The 18,644-nt window shown below is 42.4% G+C and overlaps 1 protein-coding gene across 3 annotated transcripts in view; it reads left to right on the top strand.

The window, feature by feature from the left end:
- Window positions 1-18,110, top strand: part of LOC108256578 (inactive phospholipase C-like protein 2) — a 49,060-nt gene extending 30,950 nt beyond the window's left edge. For all 3 annotated transcript variants that reach the window (XM_017453608.3, XM_017453609.3, XM_047150066.2), the window contains 3 exons: window positions 4,947-5,022; window positions 15,075-15,184; window positions 16,781-18,110. In XM_017453608.3, coding sequence (XP_017309097.1) covers window positions 4,947-5,022; window positions 15,075-15,184; window positions 16,781-16,978 — 384 coding nt within the window. In that variant the 3' untranslated portion in view covers window positions 16,979-18,110. The remainder of the gene's footprint in view (window positions 1-4,946; window positions 5,023-15,074; window positions 15,185-16,780) is intronic.
- The last annotated feature ends 534 nt before the right edge of the window (window positions 18,111-18,644 follow it).

The following is an 18,644-nucleotide window of genomic DNA, read 5'->3' as shown; positions in this document are numbered from 1 at the left end:
ACGCTTTTGAAATGCACCTTGTTTTATGCGTTTTCATTCAGCAACACTTTCCGCTGCATACTTTTTAAAAATAATACACTATGGAGATAGGATAAGGGTGTATTGCGTATATGACTCTTTAGACGGACATGGGACTCTCAAAAGCATTCTCAGTCCTGTCGAAATGAACCACGGTCAGTGCGCTAAGTGTTTTCTTTTAAACAGCCCAAGCTGGATATATTAAAAAACAAAAAAAAAACAAAAAACAAGCTAGCCTGAGGCGTCAACCCAGATGTATTAGGTAGAATTGTGATGGCGAACAGAGCACTCTGAACTACTGATCAATCACGAACACACAGTTGGGACTAATATATGGATGTGAAATCCATTTGAATAATTCATTACAGGAAGTGCATAATAAAATCCCGGATAAGTGCCTGATATTTCACACGGTTCTTGGTCCCAAAATCGCTCCTGGATTAACCCTTTCAGACCTACAGCAAGACCACTTGTGTACACAGCTATAGTTCCGCGTGATTTGCGTCATTTTTCACAGCGCCATCAAGTGTCATACGTTTGTAATTTCAGCCGGAATGTTTCGAGTGAGCAGTGCTACCTAAGTTAGAGACTTCCCAGCAACAGTTTGATGAAATCACGTTTCAATGTTCCATGTTGATAAACTGGGGCTTGGTATTTATTTAGCGCCATGTTTTATAGCTTCGCAGGAAACTAGCTCCATATTTCTAGTTACATAGTCGAGTTGTACAGTCGAGTGTTCTGACCTGGAACCTCTCGCACGGTGTCTGCTCGAACGAGGACAGTTCGACGTAACCACACACTGACATTTATGTTGTGGGGTGTTCATTCACAAAAACGACGTAATGTCAATCGGGCGATATTAAATACATTAAATATGCCACTGTCTTTCGCAGTGATGTTTTACTGGTTTTACATACTTTTAGCATTTAGCTCGACCTTTTAGCTGGACTCGTGTCGCACCTGAATCGAACAGGGGCTATGTTTGAACGTGCGTCCTGATGATCATGATCACATGACGCATCTTGGCCCAAATCTGCAGGAAAAACCCGCGGTAACGTTGAAAAATCGCACGCTCGCCCGTGTATCGCGGAGATCGCGATAGTTTTTAAAAATTGCCCCTTGTATTTTTGCGCTATTTCATATAATGAAATCTTGGATGAAAGCATGGATCTTCCATGCTTACTTTCTATCCACTGTTTTGTTTTTTTTCCGGGGCTTCAAGTCAAGCGCTTGAGTTTAAAAGTGGAGGTCTCCCTATCATGGAGGCTACTATCCGAGAAAAACCAAGCAGCCTCCGAGGTGTAAACCACACGCGGGCAATTTGCACAATCTGCCTAGGCTGCAATTTAATCACCTGCGTAAACCAACTCTGACTATGAGGTACTTTCCCCACATTATGACTGACTGAAGTTAAACGAAGTCACTAAATCTGAACATGGCCCATAGTGCTATATTTCATCCCGCTGGTTTGAAGGCCAGTCTGAAAGAGTTAACCAGACACAAGGACGATGGAGACTCATTTCCTCTTTAAGATTTCCAGTGAAATGTAAAACCCATTGAGGTTTTTCTGAGGAAGACGTGGCCAGGCCTTTCACCTCCCAGCGGTACAGTTATACGATCCCACAACTATGGAACAACAACCGAAAGAAAAAAAAAACACGAGAAAGAGATGAATACGAAAGGGGTTTAAAAAAAGATCTCCAGGCAATTGCCACACACAGATCCTTGTCCGTAACCCCGAAGTATAAAAAGCAACCTCTGATTGCTTTGAACAGTCAGATTTATATTTATACGTCCCCACGGGCGAGCTGCTCGCGTTGTACTTTCATCCATCTCGTACAGCCAGTCGCAAGATAGTTGCGAACATTGCCCAGCATATTTTTTTTTTGTTTTGGCAGTGTCTTACGTTCTAAGACATGCCTAGGCAGATTTCCTTTTTAACAGCATCTTTCCTACTTCCACTAAAACGGTGTCTCGTCTCGAAGGTACGGCGGCTCGATCGATCCATCGGTCAGTTGTCACTAGAGACCAGAGACACATATTAATACTGTGGTTCTTTCCTTATAATCTGAAGATGCACCACATGCAAATGACGTGCTCTCGAAGCCAGTCAGTGCTTTTTTCCCTTAACCGTCTACAGAGACATGCGCACCTCCCCACCTCCTCCTCCTTCTCCTCCTCTTCTTCTTCCTCCAAGTGTCCTGTGCTATAAATACCCCGTGCATACTGCTGGGCCTGCCACCAAGGCTGTAATTTCTGCAGTCATTAGGAACCTAATCACAGTAGACGCGTCGGCCTCGAGACTGTCGCTGCAGCTGTGGAATGTGACTAAGAGCAGCTTCCACGCCGCCCCTCGCTTTCCTCGGCCTCCCAGAGCGACTGCGGGAACCACATCAGACGCTGGAAATCTGGAGACCGTGGTCCTGTTTGAATTAGGATCAAGTCGGAGTCGAACTGTACAGTCGGGAGTTCTTGTTCACAAAACCCTCAGTAAACCATCACGCTAGGATTATACAGTGCGCGTTTCTCTCGTCTTTGTTGGCTTTGGAGCCGATAGCGTGCCGATTTTGTTTTCGCCAAATAAGAGCAATCGCTTCTGGTTAACTTGTGGATCAAGAGACAGACTGTTGTCTGCTGTAGCCTTGCCAAAGACTTGACAAAGTAGCATTGATTGATCCACGAGATACGTTGAGCACAGCCTCTTGCTTTCGATGGGCTGGCGTACAGCATGTTGTAAAGCAGCTGCTCTCTCTCTCTCTCTCTCTCTCTCTCTCTCTCTCTCTCTCTCTCTCTCTCTCTTCTGAATCTTGGCAAAGAGAGACAATCTGCTATTTAATAAGCGACCTTCACATGCTTTTAGCCACAACGGGAATGTATAAGTCAATTAGTCTAACCTGAAGACCTGTTCCCTTGGCACCAAACGAAGCAGAGTTAGATGAACTCTGCATCAGATTAGAAATGAATGCGTGCTCTAGTTTTTTCCTAATGTACCGTTTTTTCCTTTTTTTTATTTTTTATTTTGCTGACATTAATTGCCGAAGTCAGTAGCACCTAATGCCCCATAATTAATGAAATGCCACCTCAAAGTGGTTTCTTTTTTCCAGCTGTAAATGAATTGTTGATAGCTTGTGCAGTGTGGGTTTTTTTTTTTTTTTTATTATTTTAAAAAAAGCTTCTTGGGTTTTTCAGCATCGTGAGTTTGTCTCTCAGATAAGGTGCTAAAGGCACTGAGGGGGAAAAATGCTCCCATGGGCACAGTTTAACGATAATCATAAATTTATGAATGCGGCTTTCATTTTTAAGTAATTCCCATGCCGGGATAAGGAGTTTGCACTGTCAGCAACAGTGTGAGAAAATCATGCCACCATCTGTGTCGCCAGATGCTTCGACCGAATTAAAAGTGCTTATGGGTCTAGAAAAGAATATATTCTGCAATATATTATATAAGACATGTCATGTATAATATGTCTGAGGAGTAAAACATGACAAGGCGTGCTGTTTTAGGAAGCAATCTGCGATGGGGTGATGTGATGCAGCCTGACATGAAGAGCAGATACTGTCAGCACCCACGAGGTTGATTATTGTGCGAGAACACCAAGCACATAGTACTTTTTACCCATTTATTGTTGCGTTTAAGGGCGCACGGTGGTGTAGTGGTTAGCACGTCTGCCTCACACCTCCAGAGTTGAGGGTGCGATTCCCACCGTGGCCCTGTGTGTGCGGAGCTTGCGTGTTCTCCCCGTGCTTCGGGGGTCCCCTCCGGGTATTTCCTCCACCAGTCCAAAGACCCGTCCAGGGTGTCCCCCGCCCCCCCCCCGGGTTCCCCGCAACCCAGCCATGCTAAGCGGTACAGACAACGGATGGATGGATGGATGGATTGATCGATAGTTGCCTTTAATCTTTTGGCGCATAAACCAAACAAAACAAAAAAAGTTAGTTCTTGATATTATTTTCGTTGTTGCCTCGCCTGACGATCTTTCTTATCTCTCTTAAAGTTAATAACACATAAAAACACAAACCAAAAAAAATGGAGACTCCTTAAAAAAAAAAAACTGTTAAATAAACATCTCGTTGCAGAAAACTTTTATCAACCTTTTATTATACGACACGGTTTGTTTATTAGTAGCTTTTATATCGTGTAGAGGTTGAATATTTCACACGATAGCCTGCAGTTAATTTATTTCTGTATATCCCGACTGCCATTCTCACGCAAGACGGTAGAACAGGATAGCGGTATCGGTATCTCCCTTCATCAACCCCTGGTGCAACCCCCTTGTCGTTGGTTCTAATAAGACACCACAAGGTAAAAGCACGGCAGCGAGACAGTTTGGTTTTGCGAGTACTAAACCTTCTTGCCGTTTCTCACGTTTAGTCATACTGCATCAGTCTGTGGTAAAATAAATATGTGGCTAATCAGTGAGTATTTTTATTTTCGATGAATAACCCTGCTCTGTCCCTTTTTCAAATCGTACAGTAATTGAAAAGGTCGTTTAAACAAAGAAATGCTCAAGTATGACTCGCGTCGAAGGCCGCTCGAGGACATGGAGCCCTGGGTAGATTTGTTTTAACACCTCTCTCTGAATAAGCTCTTAATATTGAGCGTACAGAGGAACGTGGGTCATTAACAAGGGTGCGGTGCCCTTTAAACAAAGCAGCATAATATCCGGCATTCTCACCGTGTGAGAACTCATCCCACTTTCTCATTTCACGGTTAGAAAAACCAAATACTCCAGATTTGATTATATTTCTTAACAATGCAGTAAATGTGGCCGTTGCAGGCCCTCGGTGCCGGCCCGCGCCCGTCACATCCAGAACAGAACAGGAAAGCACGGCTATCATCCCTGCACTATCAGACGACTATTAGACTCGTGCGTCCGAACGCAGCACAAAGGCTGACACTGTGCTGAAGCGATTTTCTCTTCTTTCAGATGGTCCAGACGAGCAGGACGCTGCTGGAGAACTCGGACGGCGTCTACGAGAGGATACTCCAAGTGCAGAAAGCAGGTGAGCGGCGGGAATTAGAGCGAGAGGGAAACATGGTGTTCCGTGACGGGGCGTTATTTATACCCCCCCCCCCGGAACGCTAACGATCGGTGTTCCAACTGTGCAGAAATTGACACGTGCACACACAGAAAAACTTCGGAGAGAACTCGAAGAGAGTAATCTGATTATGCTGCTACTTGGTATGTTATAAGAGGATGTGTCGTCGTCGTCGTCGTCGTCGTCGTCCCCCACCCCCACCCCCTTTCATAACCTTTCCTTTTCTCATGAGCGATGACCTGCTTTTGAGACGTTTCAAACAGACGTCTGTTTGTTTGTTTATTTATTTATTTATTTATTTATTTATTTTTTGAAGTGTTCTCTGTTGTCTAAGTAACAGGGTTGCAAAAAGGTAAACATCTATTGCTTGAGCCAGCACGACAGTATCAAAGCCACGCAACCTGCGTCGAGTCAAACAGCTGCAAACCGCAATCGAGACGAGCTTCAGTTGCGTTCACATGAAAGGGAACTGACGCGAAAGAAAGGCCACGGCGCATTTTATTAAGCGCTTGTGGTGTTTTTTTTTGTTTTTTTGTTGTTGTGTTTTGTTTTTTTTTAAGTGCCTTTCATGGCCTCTTGAATTTGGTTTGAATTTCTCCTTCTTTCATGGGCTTCGGTCGTTATTGTTGTCTTCCTTTTGAGCTTCAAATAATGGAACAAACATAACGGATAACGAAGCTCGAAGATGACACGCCAGCACCGAAGCTTTGAGCTCCGGCCATGGTGCTCTCTAAGGCCAATAATAACAATAGCCCGGAGAAAATTTCCATTTGTGTCACACTGGCTCGACACGTCGGCCTGCTGGTGCACAACACTAAAGTGGAAACATGCTTACAGGCTTGTGGAATTTTTCCCTCGGATATATCGCGTACAGTTTAAATACTGTACATTGTACGACCAAACGCGAGTCGACTTCTAGAAACCCGTATGAGTACAAAGCAAACTGTAAAAGCGGTAGGTGCTGCAGAGTTTAGGATGTGGTGAAAGCCGTCACAGTTGGTCAGAAGGTGCTGATGAACTTTCTCTCTAACAGCAGCTCTGTAGCTCTATAGATCCAGCTGCAAGCTGCTGTTTTTTTTTTTTTTTAATTATTTATTATTTTTTATTATTATTCATGCACATTCTAATACATTATTGTTTCTAAATGAACAGTTTGTATAGCGTAATCTCCACATGTATGGTTAAAAAAACAACAACATGCATAATCATTGATCTGGTGAAGGGAGTTTCCTTCATTAGTAATGAAAACCACTCTGTCGTCGATTCATTTTTTATGATCGTACGCCCCCATGTGTTTATTCTTTACATAATCGTTAAAGGTGCTCCAGGAAAGATTCGTCTCACCCACCCCCCATGTTCATTCCCGCCCATGTTCATAAAGCTCCGCCCCCAGGATGTACAGTAGGCACATCCAAACACAAATACGCACTACCGATGGCAAGTCCAGATGGTGTTTTCAGAGACTCACACTTCTGTTAAGGCCATGACGTGATCCATTGTTCTCCATCATGGTCTACATGATAATCTACCAGGTTATTTGTACACGTAAGGAATAAAAATACTCCACTAATGCACCTTTAACAGATAACAAGTTTACTGATTATAGTTGGAAATGATGCATCTTTAAACACACCTTTTTTTTTTTCTTTTTTCTTTTTTTTTTTCTTCTTTCCTCTAAGCAAAGCCGGCACCGACTTTAGCCGGCACCGACTTTTCAGAAACTGAACCGGACTGCGTTGAAATCCCCAAGTGTGTCAGAATATTCAGCCATATGCAAATGACGTGCGATATTCCGAGATCCTTTGGAAGGTTTTGCAAAGATATGTTGCGAAGAATCTTCTGCTGCCAAAGCGCTAGTCCAAGCTGAATCCATTGAACCGTAGATGTTTGTAACAGTGACATCACAAAAAAAAAAAAAAAAAAAAAAAAAGAGAAACAGTATTTTGAAACTCTACCAATGATAAATTATGTATAAATTTCTCTCTCTCTCTCTCTCTCTCTCTCTATATATATATATATATATATATATATATATATATATATATATATATATATATAAACAGTAAGGGAAAAACCCGTTTTCTACTACATGATCTCGTTAGAAGATGGGCATATCAATATACAGATAGTAAAACATACATCTTAGTTCATCTGATAATGCCTTGACTCAACCTTGTTAGTGGAGAAGTGCAGGGAAATAAGAAATAAATGCCTTCTTTTTTTATCACCACCTTTGCTGCTGTTGCTAGGTTACCGTGACTGGCAGCCGATCAAGCCGACAGTTCATCAGAGGTTCCTATTGATCTCGGCTGATGGAATCTGAGGAACTGTCAGAACCTATTTAGCGTTCGCTCGCTAAGCTCTTCTTCTTCTTTTTTTTTTTTCTTTTCCTCCAACCCAAAACGCAGACATTTCTTATGTTAATCCATTTGAATTGACAGGCCGTGCCATTAAAACTCTGAACTTGGTCGGAATTTTAATGAAATTCTCTATTAAACCGTGTTCCTCTCGATGAAATGCACTGCTGCTTCTCCTAAAGCAGAACAAGTCCAGCTGTTGACAGATGTTTATTCTTTCATCATTCCTTCTTCACACACATTTTCATCAGTGACCTTGCCACTTCAGCCGAGAAGGCGGCAGGAAAACGCAAACGGATGTCTTTTCCTTCCGTTCGGATCACATCCGTTCGTATCCGTTCGCGAAGTGTAATGCCTCAAGACGACAAGTCGAATCTCGTCCGTTTACGTCGTTTGGGATCAGACGCCCTGTCGCTCCAGAGTGCCAGCAAATCGCCATGACACGTGACTCTGGAAAGGAAAAGGAGTCAGTGCTGACTCGCAGAACGGAATAGAGCACTTGGGGGTCAATAGCGAGCGTACAGATACTTACTTTATTTATTGTTTTGATGAATTAGAGTAGGCGTGATGGCGTGTTAGGTGTGCACTAGTCATGAAGCAGATGCAATGAGAAAGACATTAACGATCAGCGGGGTAAGATCAATGACAATCTCGCCAACGAAACGTTTTTAATTGCAGCCGCCTACAGACGAAATTGTGACAAAGTGAAAATAACATCAGGACGTTATGGACACACTGAGAAATCTTCTTCATGTCGTCACTCGCTATCATCAGGGAACAGATAAATGGTTCTGTTTGCTTGGGCTTCCCTTGTGCCGGGCACGCTCCGCTTGTCTCGTACACACCGTTTGTGCAAAACAAAACATTTTCTGACCTTTGGCCGGTCATTTCCGTTTTGCATGTGTGCGAGTTGAGAAATACTGTGGTTCTTTCAACAGAGCAAATGCAGCAGAATGTTCTGGTATAAAGTGTTGGTTAACAGGCCATAAATTGTAAAGGTAATAAACTAATTTTAAAAAAAAAAAAAGCAAAAAACAAAGAAAGTGATAATACATTATTATTAGTGGTGGTGGTAGTAGTAGTAGTAGTGGTCGTGGTAGTGGTGGTAGTGATAATAGTATTAGTGGTATTAGTAGTAGTAGTAGTGGTGGTATTAGTGGTAGTGGTAGGAGTAGTGATAGTAGTGGTATTAGTGGTATTATTATTATTATTATTAGTAGTAGTAGTAGTGGTAGTGGTAGTAGCAGTGGTAGAGGTATTAGTAGCGGTAGCAGTGGTAGTGGTAATAGTAGTAGTAGCAGTGGTAGTAGTAATAGTGGTAGTAGTAGTAGTAGTAGAAGTAGTGATCGTAGTGGTGGTAGTAGCAGTGGTAGTGGTAATAGTGGTAATAGTAGTAGTGGTATTAGTAGCAGTGGTAGTAGAAGTAGTGATAGTAGTGGTAGTATTAGTAGCGGTGGTAGTGGGAATAGTAGTAGCAGTGGTAGTGGTAATAGTAGTAATGGTATTAGTAGTAGAAGTAGTGATAGTAGTGGTGGTAGTACCAGTGGTAGTAGTGATAGTAGAAGTAGTGATAGTAGTGGTATTAGTAGTAGTAGTGATAGTGGTAGTAGTAGTGGTATTAGTAGTAGTGGTATTAGTAGTAGTAGTAGTAGTGGTAGTGATAATAGTATTAGTAGAGGTAGTAGTAGAGGTAGTGGTAATAGTATTAGTAGCGGTTGTAGTAGAGGTGGTAGTAGTAGAGGTAGTGGTAATAGTATTAGTAGCGGTAGTAGTAGAGGTAGTGGTAATAGTATTAGTAGTGGTATTAGTAGCGGTAGTGGTAATAGTATTAGTAGCGGTAGTGGTAATAGTATTAGTAGCGGTAGTGGTAATAGTATTAGTAGCGGTAGTAGTAGTGGTAGTGATAATAGTATTAGTAGAGGTAGTAGTAGAGGTAGTGGTAATAGTATTAGTAGCGGTAGTAGTAGAGGTAGTGGTAATAGTATTAGTAGTGGTATTAGTAGCGGTAGTGGTAATAGTATTAGTAGCGGTAGTGGTAATAGTATTAGTAGCGGTAGTGGTAATAGTATTAGTAGTGGTAGTAGTAGTGGTAGTGGTAATAGTAGTAGTAGAGGTAGTGGTAATAGTATTAGTAGTGGTATTAGTAGCGGTAGTGGTAATAGTATTAGTAGCGGTAGTGGTAATAGTATTAGTAGTGGTAGTAGTAGTGGTAGTAGTAATAGTATTAGTAGAGGTAGTGGTAATAGTATTAGTAGCGGTAGTGGTAATAGTATTAGTAGTGGTAGTAGTAGTGGTAGTGGTAATAGTATTAGTAGCGGTAGTGGTAATAGTATTAGTAGTGGTGGTAGTGGTAGTGGTAATAGTAGTAGTAGAGGTAGTGGTAATAGTATTAGTAGCGGTAGTAGTAGTGGTAGTGGTAGTAGTAGTAGAGGTAGTGGTAATAGTATTAGTAGCGGTAGTGGTAATAGTATTAGTAGTGGTAGTAGTAGTGGTAGTGGTAATAGTAGTAGTAGAGGTAGTAGTAGCGGTAGTGGTAATAGTATTAGTAGCGGTAGTAGTAGAGGTAGTGGTAATAGTATTAGTAGCGGTAGTAGTAGAGGTAGTGGTAATAGTATTAGTAGTGGTATTAGTAGCGGTAGTGGTAATAGTATTAGTAGCGGTAGTGGTAATAGTATTAGTAGCGGTAGTGGTAATAGTATTAGTAGCGATAGTAGTAGAGGTAGTGGTAATAGTATTAGTAGCGGTAGTAGTAGAGGTAGTGGTAATAGTATTAGTAGCGGTAGTAGTAGAGGTAGTGGTAATAGTATTAGTAGAGGTAGTAGTAGAGGTAGTGGTAATAGTATTAGTAGAGGTAGTAGTAGAGGTAGTGGTAATAGTATTAGTAGTGGTAGTAGTAGTGGTAGTGGTAATAGTATTAGTAGCGGTAGTGGTAATAGTATTAGTAGTAGTGGTAGTGGTAATAGTAGTAGTAGAGGTAGTGGTAATAGTATTAGTAGCGGTAGTAGTAGTGGTAGTGGTGGTAGTAGTAGTAGAGGTAGTGGTAATAGTATTAGTAGCGGTAGTGGTAATAGTATTAGTAGTGGTAGTAGTAGTGGTAGTGGTAATAGTAGTAGTAGAGGTAGTAGTAGCGGTAGTGGTAATAGTATTAGTAGCGGTAGTAGTAGAGGTAGTGGTAATAGTATTAGTAGCGGTAGTAGTAGAGGTAGTGGTAATAGTATTAGTAGTGGTATTAGTAGCGGTAGTGGTAATAGTATTAGTAGCGGTAGTGGTAATAGTATTAGTAGCGGTAGTGGTAATAGTATTAGTAGCGATAGTAGTAGAGGTAGTGGTAATAGTATTAGTAGCGGTAGTAGTAGAGGTAGTGGTAATAGTATTAGTAGCGGTAGTAGTAGAGGTAGTGGTAATAGTATTAGTAGAGGTAGTAGTAGAGGTAGTGGTAATAGTATTAGTAGAGGTAGTAGTAGAGGTAGTGGTAATAGTATTAGTAGCGGTAGTAGTAGAGGTAGTGGTAATAGTATTAGTAGTGGTATTAGTAGCGGTAGTGGTAATAGTATTAGTAGCGGTAGTGGTAATAGTAGTAGTAGCGGTAGTGGTAATAGTATTAGTAGTGGTAGTAGTAGTGGTAGTGGTAATAGTATTAGTAGAGGTAGTGGTAATAGTAATAGTAGCGGTAGTAGTAGAGGTAGTGGTAATAGTATTAGTAGTGGTATTAGTAGCGGTAGTGGTAATAGTATTAGTAGCGGTAGTGGTAATAGTATTAGTAGTGGTAGTAGTAGTGGTAGTGGTAATAGTAGTAGTAGAGGCAGTGGTAATAGTATTAGTAGAGGTAGTGGTAATAGTATTAGTAGAGGTAGTGGTAATAGTATTAGTAGAGTTAGTGGTAATAGTAGTAGTAGAGGTAGTGGTAATAGTATTAGTAGCGGTAGTAGTAGAGGTAGTGGTAATAGTATTAGTAGCGGTAGTAGTAGAGGTAGTGGTAATAGTATTAGTAGAGGTAGTGGTAATAGTATTAGTAGCGGTAGTGGTAATAGTATTAGTAGCGATAGTAGTAGAGGTAGTGGTAATAGTATTAGTAGCGGTTGTAGTAGAGGTGGTAGTAGTAGAGGTAGTGGTAATAGTATTAGTAGTGGTAGTAGTAGAGGTAGTGGTAATAGTATTAGTAGCGGTAGTGGTAGTAACAGTGGTAGGGGTTTTCAGTAGTTTGCTTTTTTTTTAAAACACGCATCTAAACACAATGAAAGACAACCTCAAAAGCTGTAGCCGAATGTCATCTGGTGATGTGTGCAGAATCTTAGTTTAGAGCACAGAATAAAACACGGCATATATGATCAAACCTGGCGGAGGGTGCGCACTTAGAAAACGAACATGCAAACTTTTTAATTTATAGCAGTGAGGATTATTTTATTCAGTGCCATCTCAAGGGTGCAACAATGGCATTATGAATAAGTATAAAATGAGTGTCTTTGTGTTATTTGAAAAAGAATGAGGTATTATGTAAGCCTGGGAATTTAACTAATGCCACATCAGTAGTTCTCCAGAGGGTAACAAAGCGATGGCATTATTACACACTTGTACAGCTTTGCCTCTCTGAATGATTCAGAAGGCCCTTGGGGTAATGTGGAATGCCAAACACAGACACGCTTGTTGTGCCGTAATTTCATTCGGATGCCTAGTGTCTCTTAAAATAATGCTTTGTACGCGGAGCAAATGCGCATTTGTAAGAAAGCTCCCTAATTCAGCCCTGAACAAAATCAATCTCTGCTATCACTTTCACCACGAGATGTTTTAAGCGATGTTTCCTCAATCGATGCACCAGAGTAATGAGTTACAAATCTAGGGCTTGTTTTCATGCCAGCTCGAACTGCCAGCTTATTTACAGTGCAGTCTAAACCACATGGCCAGTACATAACGTTCGGTGGCTAGAATCTGCTGGAAATTCTTCACCAAGAGCTCAAACCAATCCCTTTAGCTCGAATCAAAATGGAGTTCATAAAATGCATTATGCCCAGGAAGTACTGATTGCTCGGTCAGCGCTTCATGCCCTACATTCATCTTCTCTTCCATTTGAAAAGGTTTTCACGGGAGCTGAGCGAAGGGCAGGACGCGCAGGTGTGTCTGAGGTCAAATTTAATTGACTTCCTAAAAACTCTTGTAAAAGAAAATGCTAATGATCGTGTTTCCATGAGTGCAAATGTTGTGTGGAGTGAAAAGATGATTAGATCGTCAAATTGAAAAGCTTTCTGCGAAACCGACGCACCATCTATAGTGAGAAAATTATAAAAATGACCAGCGCTGGGGTGCTTAACAAAGTAGAGTTACTGTTACCACCCTGAAGTACCACCCTGAAGTACCACCCTGAAGTACCACCCTGAAGTACCACCCTGAAGTACCACCCTGAAGTACCACCCTGTTTTCCTATAACACCTCATCCTGATATTCCTTTTCCACTACAGCAATTTGCCAACAATTGTGATAAAAATAAATAATAATAATTAAAGAGCAACACATCATACTTTTTTTTTTTTTTATCCATTTATAGTTACATTGAATGTTATGGAACGTCCTCAAAACAAGTTAGTTCCTGTTATCACTTACATTACAGCAGCTATAAACGGTCATTCCTCAATTAGTCAATCAATTTTCCTACAGTCCTAACACATTATTATACTTTTGTAATGAGTTATTATTAGATTATATGGTGGGTCCGTCATACAACTCCCAGTGTAAGCTGTTACTATAGCAACAATATTGTATTAGAAATGAATGCATTCTTAACCAACACTGTCCAATCAGAAATGAGAATTTAAGAGTGCTGAAAAAAGCGACTCGATTGCAAATTTACGACGCAACTTTTTTCGTTGCAATTTTTTGGGTGTGTTCTTGCTAGTGTCGTCATTCAGGATATTTATTTGTTTATTTATTTATTTTTTCCATGAAGCAGGTAGACCTTTCTCTCTCTCTCTCTGCTCGTAAAGGGTTCTCAGGGCTCCTTCGAGGTGCCGCGGCTCTTCACAGAGCGTGCATTCATGGAGGAGCCGCGTTTGAATTATGCGTGGATTTTTTCCCACCCTCGTCCTACAGTATGTTGCTAGGCAACTCCTGCCACGAGCTCGCATGTGCTGCCAGCCCCAATCCTCAGCACAGTCATGCGCTATTAAATCCAGCAGCACCGCTTCTCACTCTTATACGCATCGAAGAGGTTAGCGGACATTAGAAACGATCAGTTGTCACGGAGTGCTACATTTCGGTCCCACGATAACGTCTTCGTCTCGAGATAAATAAAAATAAATCGCCCGCCCTCGGGGCAGCTGCACGGCAGCATCGATCCGTCCGTCTGCTTGAGACCGGTGTGGAACTCGTCTGTGTCACAGTAGTCACACACATCTTCAACATGTTAGAAAAGATTAGAAAGGATTCTCTCAGCAGAACTTCTTCATCAAAGTAGAACCGCTGAATAAGAGAGGATGAAAAGGAAATTAGCTCTCTGTTGACAAACCCATTTTATTTTTCCTGCTTCGACACTAATGCAGCCTGAAAGGATTCCGTGTCTTTTCTGCTGTGCACACAGTCTCCGACTCGTATTCCCTTGACTTTGTTTCTCAGTCTTTCTTTTTTACGTCCCGTCCTCTTACTGTACGGGCGCGTCAGCCACCGGTACGTCACGTCGCTCAACGTTTACGGCGTTTGTCAGCCCGAGCGCCGACGCTCCTGATTTCGGTTCCATGCTTGGACTTTAAACAGAATACAAATACACATGACTGGCACTCGTCCTAACCGACGTAATAACCTTCTTTCTGTAACACTATGGGGAAAGAACGTTGAGCAAAGCCGGTGTGTCCATACTGGCAAATGTAGGCACTTGCTTCATTGTACCAAAACTCTTCCGCCACCTGTTCATACGATGTCGGAGTTTGACTGGAGACGAGCGCTCTTAAAACGCCCGAGGAACGCCACTCGTGCCACCTATAGCTTGGTAGCTCGATCGCCCGAGCTGCTTGTGGTTTTTTGCTCAACTGCCAGCGGACGTTTTAGAACGAGTACGGGAAGTGAGGGGTGGAATGAAGCCGCTTTTAAAAGCGCCGTCGCTGTCAGTGCGATCGGAAAACACAAACACGCAAGTCAAAGTCCAGACGAATAATTACCCCCCCCCCCCCCCCCCCCCCCCCCGAAAAAACAGTAAAAACCTGGAAAAGCATCACAAAAGAAGAAACCAACAATTTGTTGATGTCAGTGAATCGCAGGCTTGATGCAAGGGATATGCAACCAGAAATCTGTTCCAATACTTTTGCTCGCCTAAAAATGACATGGTCTGATGTTTTATGTCGTTTAACACGTCTAGACGTAAACACCAGGAAATAAAAGCTGAAATCCTAAACCCTCGTCTCATCTCCATGTTTTCATCTCAAACCCAAATTTTCGGTGCGTTCCAGCCCGGTCTTCGAGGCAGCTCTGGTTGCTTGAAGCAGAACCGAATACCTTTTCGTTGGAGCCTTGTGTATCATCAGAAATGAAAGCAGCGATGGCCTTCGACTTGAGCTTTCGAGTTACGTCTATCTAAATTGGATGAAGGATAAAAAAAAATTTTACACAGTTGAATGAAAATGAAATAACATTTTGGTGTGTTTTTTTTTTTTTTTAAATTCCCGCTGTGTTTTTCAGCTATGGAGTTCCATGAGAATCTTCACGACATGGCGGTGAAGGAGGGTCTGAAAGGCAGGAAGCTCCACAAGGCGGTGGAGAGCTTTACCTGGAACATAACTATTCTAAAGGTGAGCGCCGTATATACTGCATGTCTTTCTTTCGTTCTCCCGTTCTCTCCTCCCTGGCCTTTTTCGTTTTTTCCTTCTTCTCTTTCTCTCCGCCCCCTCGTTTTCTCTCGCTCTCACTTTACACTCTGCTGTAACTGAACTACCCTTGGGTACACATTCTGGAAGTCACTGCTACCTCTCCTGCAATACGGCACCTAAAGCAGATGCTATTTATGGGAAGTCTTTTTTTTTTTTTTTTTTTTTTTTTTTTTTAATAGCCAACATGAACAAACACAGCTTTTAGGCTACACATTATTGAGGGTTTTTTTTTTGTTTGGTAGAGCTTGGTATACTGGGGTGGATTAAAGAGATTTTAAAGCAGATTTCATACCCAGGCTATTACCTTTCAGCCTCGTCAGTTTCTGGGCAACCAAAACATGGAACTGGGCAGCAGACTGGAGCGTCCGCTCGCCCAGTGGCCGACTAATAAATGCATGATTTGTTGTTCGCCGTCTTGAAAGTGTGGAGCAAAACACTCTGACGCTGTAAGCTTTGCAGCATTCTGTCGCGTCATTAAAGTAAACCGGTTCTCTGCGGCTTAGTTTCACCTTTTCGCACAGTTCCGATGCAGGAACGTTTCCGACGCCTGCTCAGATCCGGCTCGAGCCGGTTCGAACGATGAAGCAGTTCGAACGATGAACTACGATCCCCAGAGGGAAAATGAAACAGCTGCTTTTCCAGGGTGTTTTAGGGTAATGCAGGAGAACAGCTGTTTCACTGAAGCATTTAAATGTGTCATAATAGATATGGACATAAAGTGGACAGCGAGCGACCCTGGAGATTTGGTTCACTTAGAGTTAGAAGTTTAAATGTTTTGCCCTGTAATTATATCCACTTAATGCTGAATATATCAGGCCTCTCCACTGCTGTAATAAAAACGACTCGGCCTTTAATACAAATCGCATTTGCATGCGCTGATTAAACATTACGCTTACGTGTAAAGCCAAAGCTGCCCCTTTGATTAAAACACGGTCACTCGGTCGTTTCCCGTAAAGTCATTCCCGTTGTTTATCCTGGCGAAGAACTTTGCCAGACTACATAATTAATGAGAGAGCGTGGCCAGAGCGAGCGAGCGAGCCGGTGGAGGATTTTCAGTTTGATCGTCGGTGAAATCTGTCAGCTTCGCAGAGTCAGTCTAAGAGTGTAAGTGCTACACTGTCTTGTTAGATTGGATGGATGTTATAGGAAAAAAAAAAAAAAATCTATTCCTTCGACAGTTCCAGAACTTAATGTACCTAAAGTGTAGCCTTGATGTATTTTTGCTCATTTCTTATTGGATTACACGTATTCGTTTTTGCCTGGCCAGTCTGCAGACTGCATTCTGTTGCCCTAGGGATACGTAACATCAAATGTCATTATGACCGTCTCGCTAGTATCATAATAGAACAATTAAAGGAAGTCACTTTCTATCTATTTGTGGGGTTTTTTTTTTTATTAGTTTTTTGTCAGCGGAATCATTAATAATTATACCAACTGACAGTCCCTGCTTTCCGTGACGCAGTGTACGGTTGACTTTCCATGCTTCTCAGATTTCTTCATACGATTCTGTCTCTCCAGGGTCAGGCTGACCTGCTGAAGCACGCACGGGCCGAAGTGCTGGAGAACCTGAAGCAGGTGCATTACGCCGCACTCACCTGCAACCTAGCCAAAGGGGCGACGTCGTCCAGCTCCGAGTCCAAATCCCACCGCAGCCTGGGAGCCATTCCAGAGAGGGCGCCAGGAGAGGACGACGTCAGCGATGACGAGGAGAACTAAGGGCTCGTCGAGCTCGCCGAAGTCCTGCTGAAACTGTGCCATTACAGAGGAAGAGTAAAGTGATCTAGGGATAAAGAGGAAGCCAGGCTGTTCTGTGTCTCTTTTACACTTTTTCCAGCGTCATTCCATACCCGTTGGGCCGAAGTGCCTCAACAAACCTCGCCAAATCCTGCCCCCCCCCTTCCCCCTTCCCCTTTCCCCCAGCCAAACCCCAAAACCTCAATCCTCCACCCAACTCAGGGTAGTCTAACAGGACTACTTTTATTTCCAGAGCCTGCTGATCGCCTTGCTAGTGTGCTGGCACAGTGTCGTGATTCACTGCAGTGTTGAACTCAGACGTGCACTTAAGGAGCCTCGCTCCGGGACCGCCTATAAGCACAAATCTAACGGATTTAGAGGAGCCGAAACTGGAGCTGAGAACGAGAACGCGAGAACGAATGAGTCGAGCTGTTTACAATAACAAACTAATTCATGTTCTGTCTGCCAAAACAGTATATATATATATATATATATATATAATATGGAGATCTGTTACCTTTTTTTTGCAATGTGCACCGATTTAAGGGAGGAGATTTATTTTGTTAAGCTGTTTTAAAGAGAATATTTTATTTGTGTGAAAGATGAGCAGAAAGAAGAAACGTATGCCACTTACGGGTGATTTGATGAAACGCGCGATACCTTCAGACGCGACCAGCTGAGGAAATGTGTGTTACAGGTACATGGTTGACTCCTAGTCACCATTACAGTTATGATTACAGTGACGGTTTCTGGGTAAGATTTGCCTAGTGGTTTGCTAGAGGGAAACATCATTTCCATGTGTTTTGCCTAAGCTAAGCCTGCCTAGCGCCAGCCCGTAAGAGTCTGTCGCCTTCTCCGCTGTTCGTCTCCGGCTCATCTCGCCGGACTTTTCAGCCCGATCTCCCATCCCAATTTCCATCATCTTACCAGAACGTCAAGAAACGGGAAACGGTGTCGTTTGCTACGTTTCAGTGCCGTAAACGTCAGTGTCTTTTGAACTGTAGTTCAACCATTTATACCAACGGGGAAGCGGGTTAGTTTCGAAACAGAACAGCAGTTTTGTTTTTACCCCGTGAACTCCTGAGAGCGCTGAAATAAATCGTGTTGAAATAAATACATCTCGCCTGTGTGTTACTCTTCAAATCATGTGTCTAACAGTAAAACCCTTCAGGTTCAAGGAAAGGACGCATTCACGTTTGTTGTTTTTCAGTATCGTTACACAAACTGAACTAACTGTTGACTCTTTTTTTTTTTCTTTTCTTTTCTTTTCTTCTTGGGTTAGCGATGTAGCTAAAAGGTTTGCTCTATTCGCCTGTTTTCCGTTCACTTGTACTGAAGACTCTTTATTGAACTTAGACTCGTGTCCACTGAATGCAGCAGCTATCATTTTAAAACCCAAGAGCATAATAATGTCTGGCGCTGGATGAAGCGTGAAGCTTGATTCTTTTGGCTCGGACGAATGAACCAGACTGCGTGTAATCTAGCGTGTTTTCCATGGCGCAAACGTCATACTTCTCCGCCGTTTGGTTTGGTTTGGTTTCGCACTGCATATAATTCGATTGGCTGAGCTGTGTGTACATGGCATTTTAAAACTCTTATTTTATTGGTCAGGAATACAGCGACTGGAAAAGACGGCAAACAAACCTTC

This window comes from Ictalurus punctatus, chromosome 23 (assembly GCF_001660625.3).
Source record: "Ictalurus punctatus breed USDA103 chromosome 23, Coco_2.0, whole genome shotgun sequence".
NCBI classification, from domain to species: domain Eukaryota; kingdom Metazoa; phylum Chordata; class Actinopteri; order Siluriformes; family Ictaluridae; genus Ictalurus; species Ictalurus punctatus.
The sequence above is the reverse complement of the archived record's forward strand: the minus strand, read 5'-3'. Positions and strand labels throughout refer to the sequence as shown.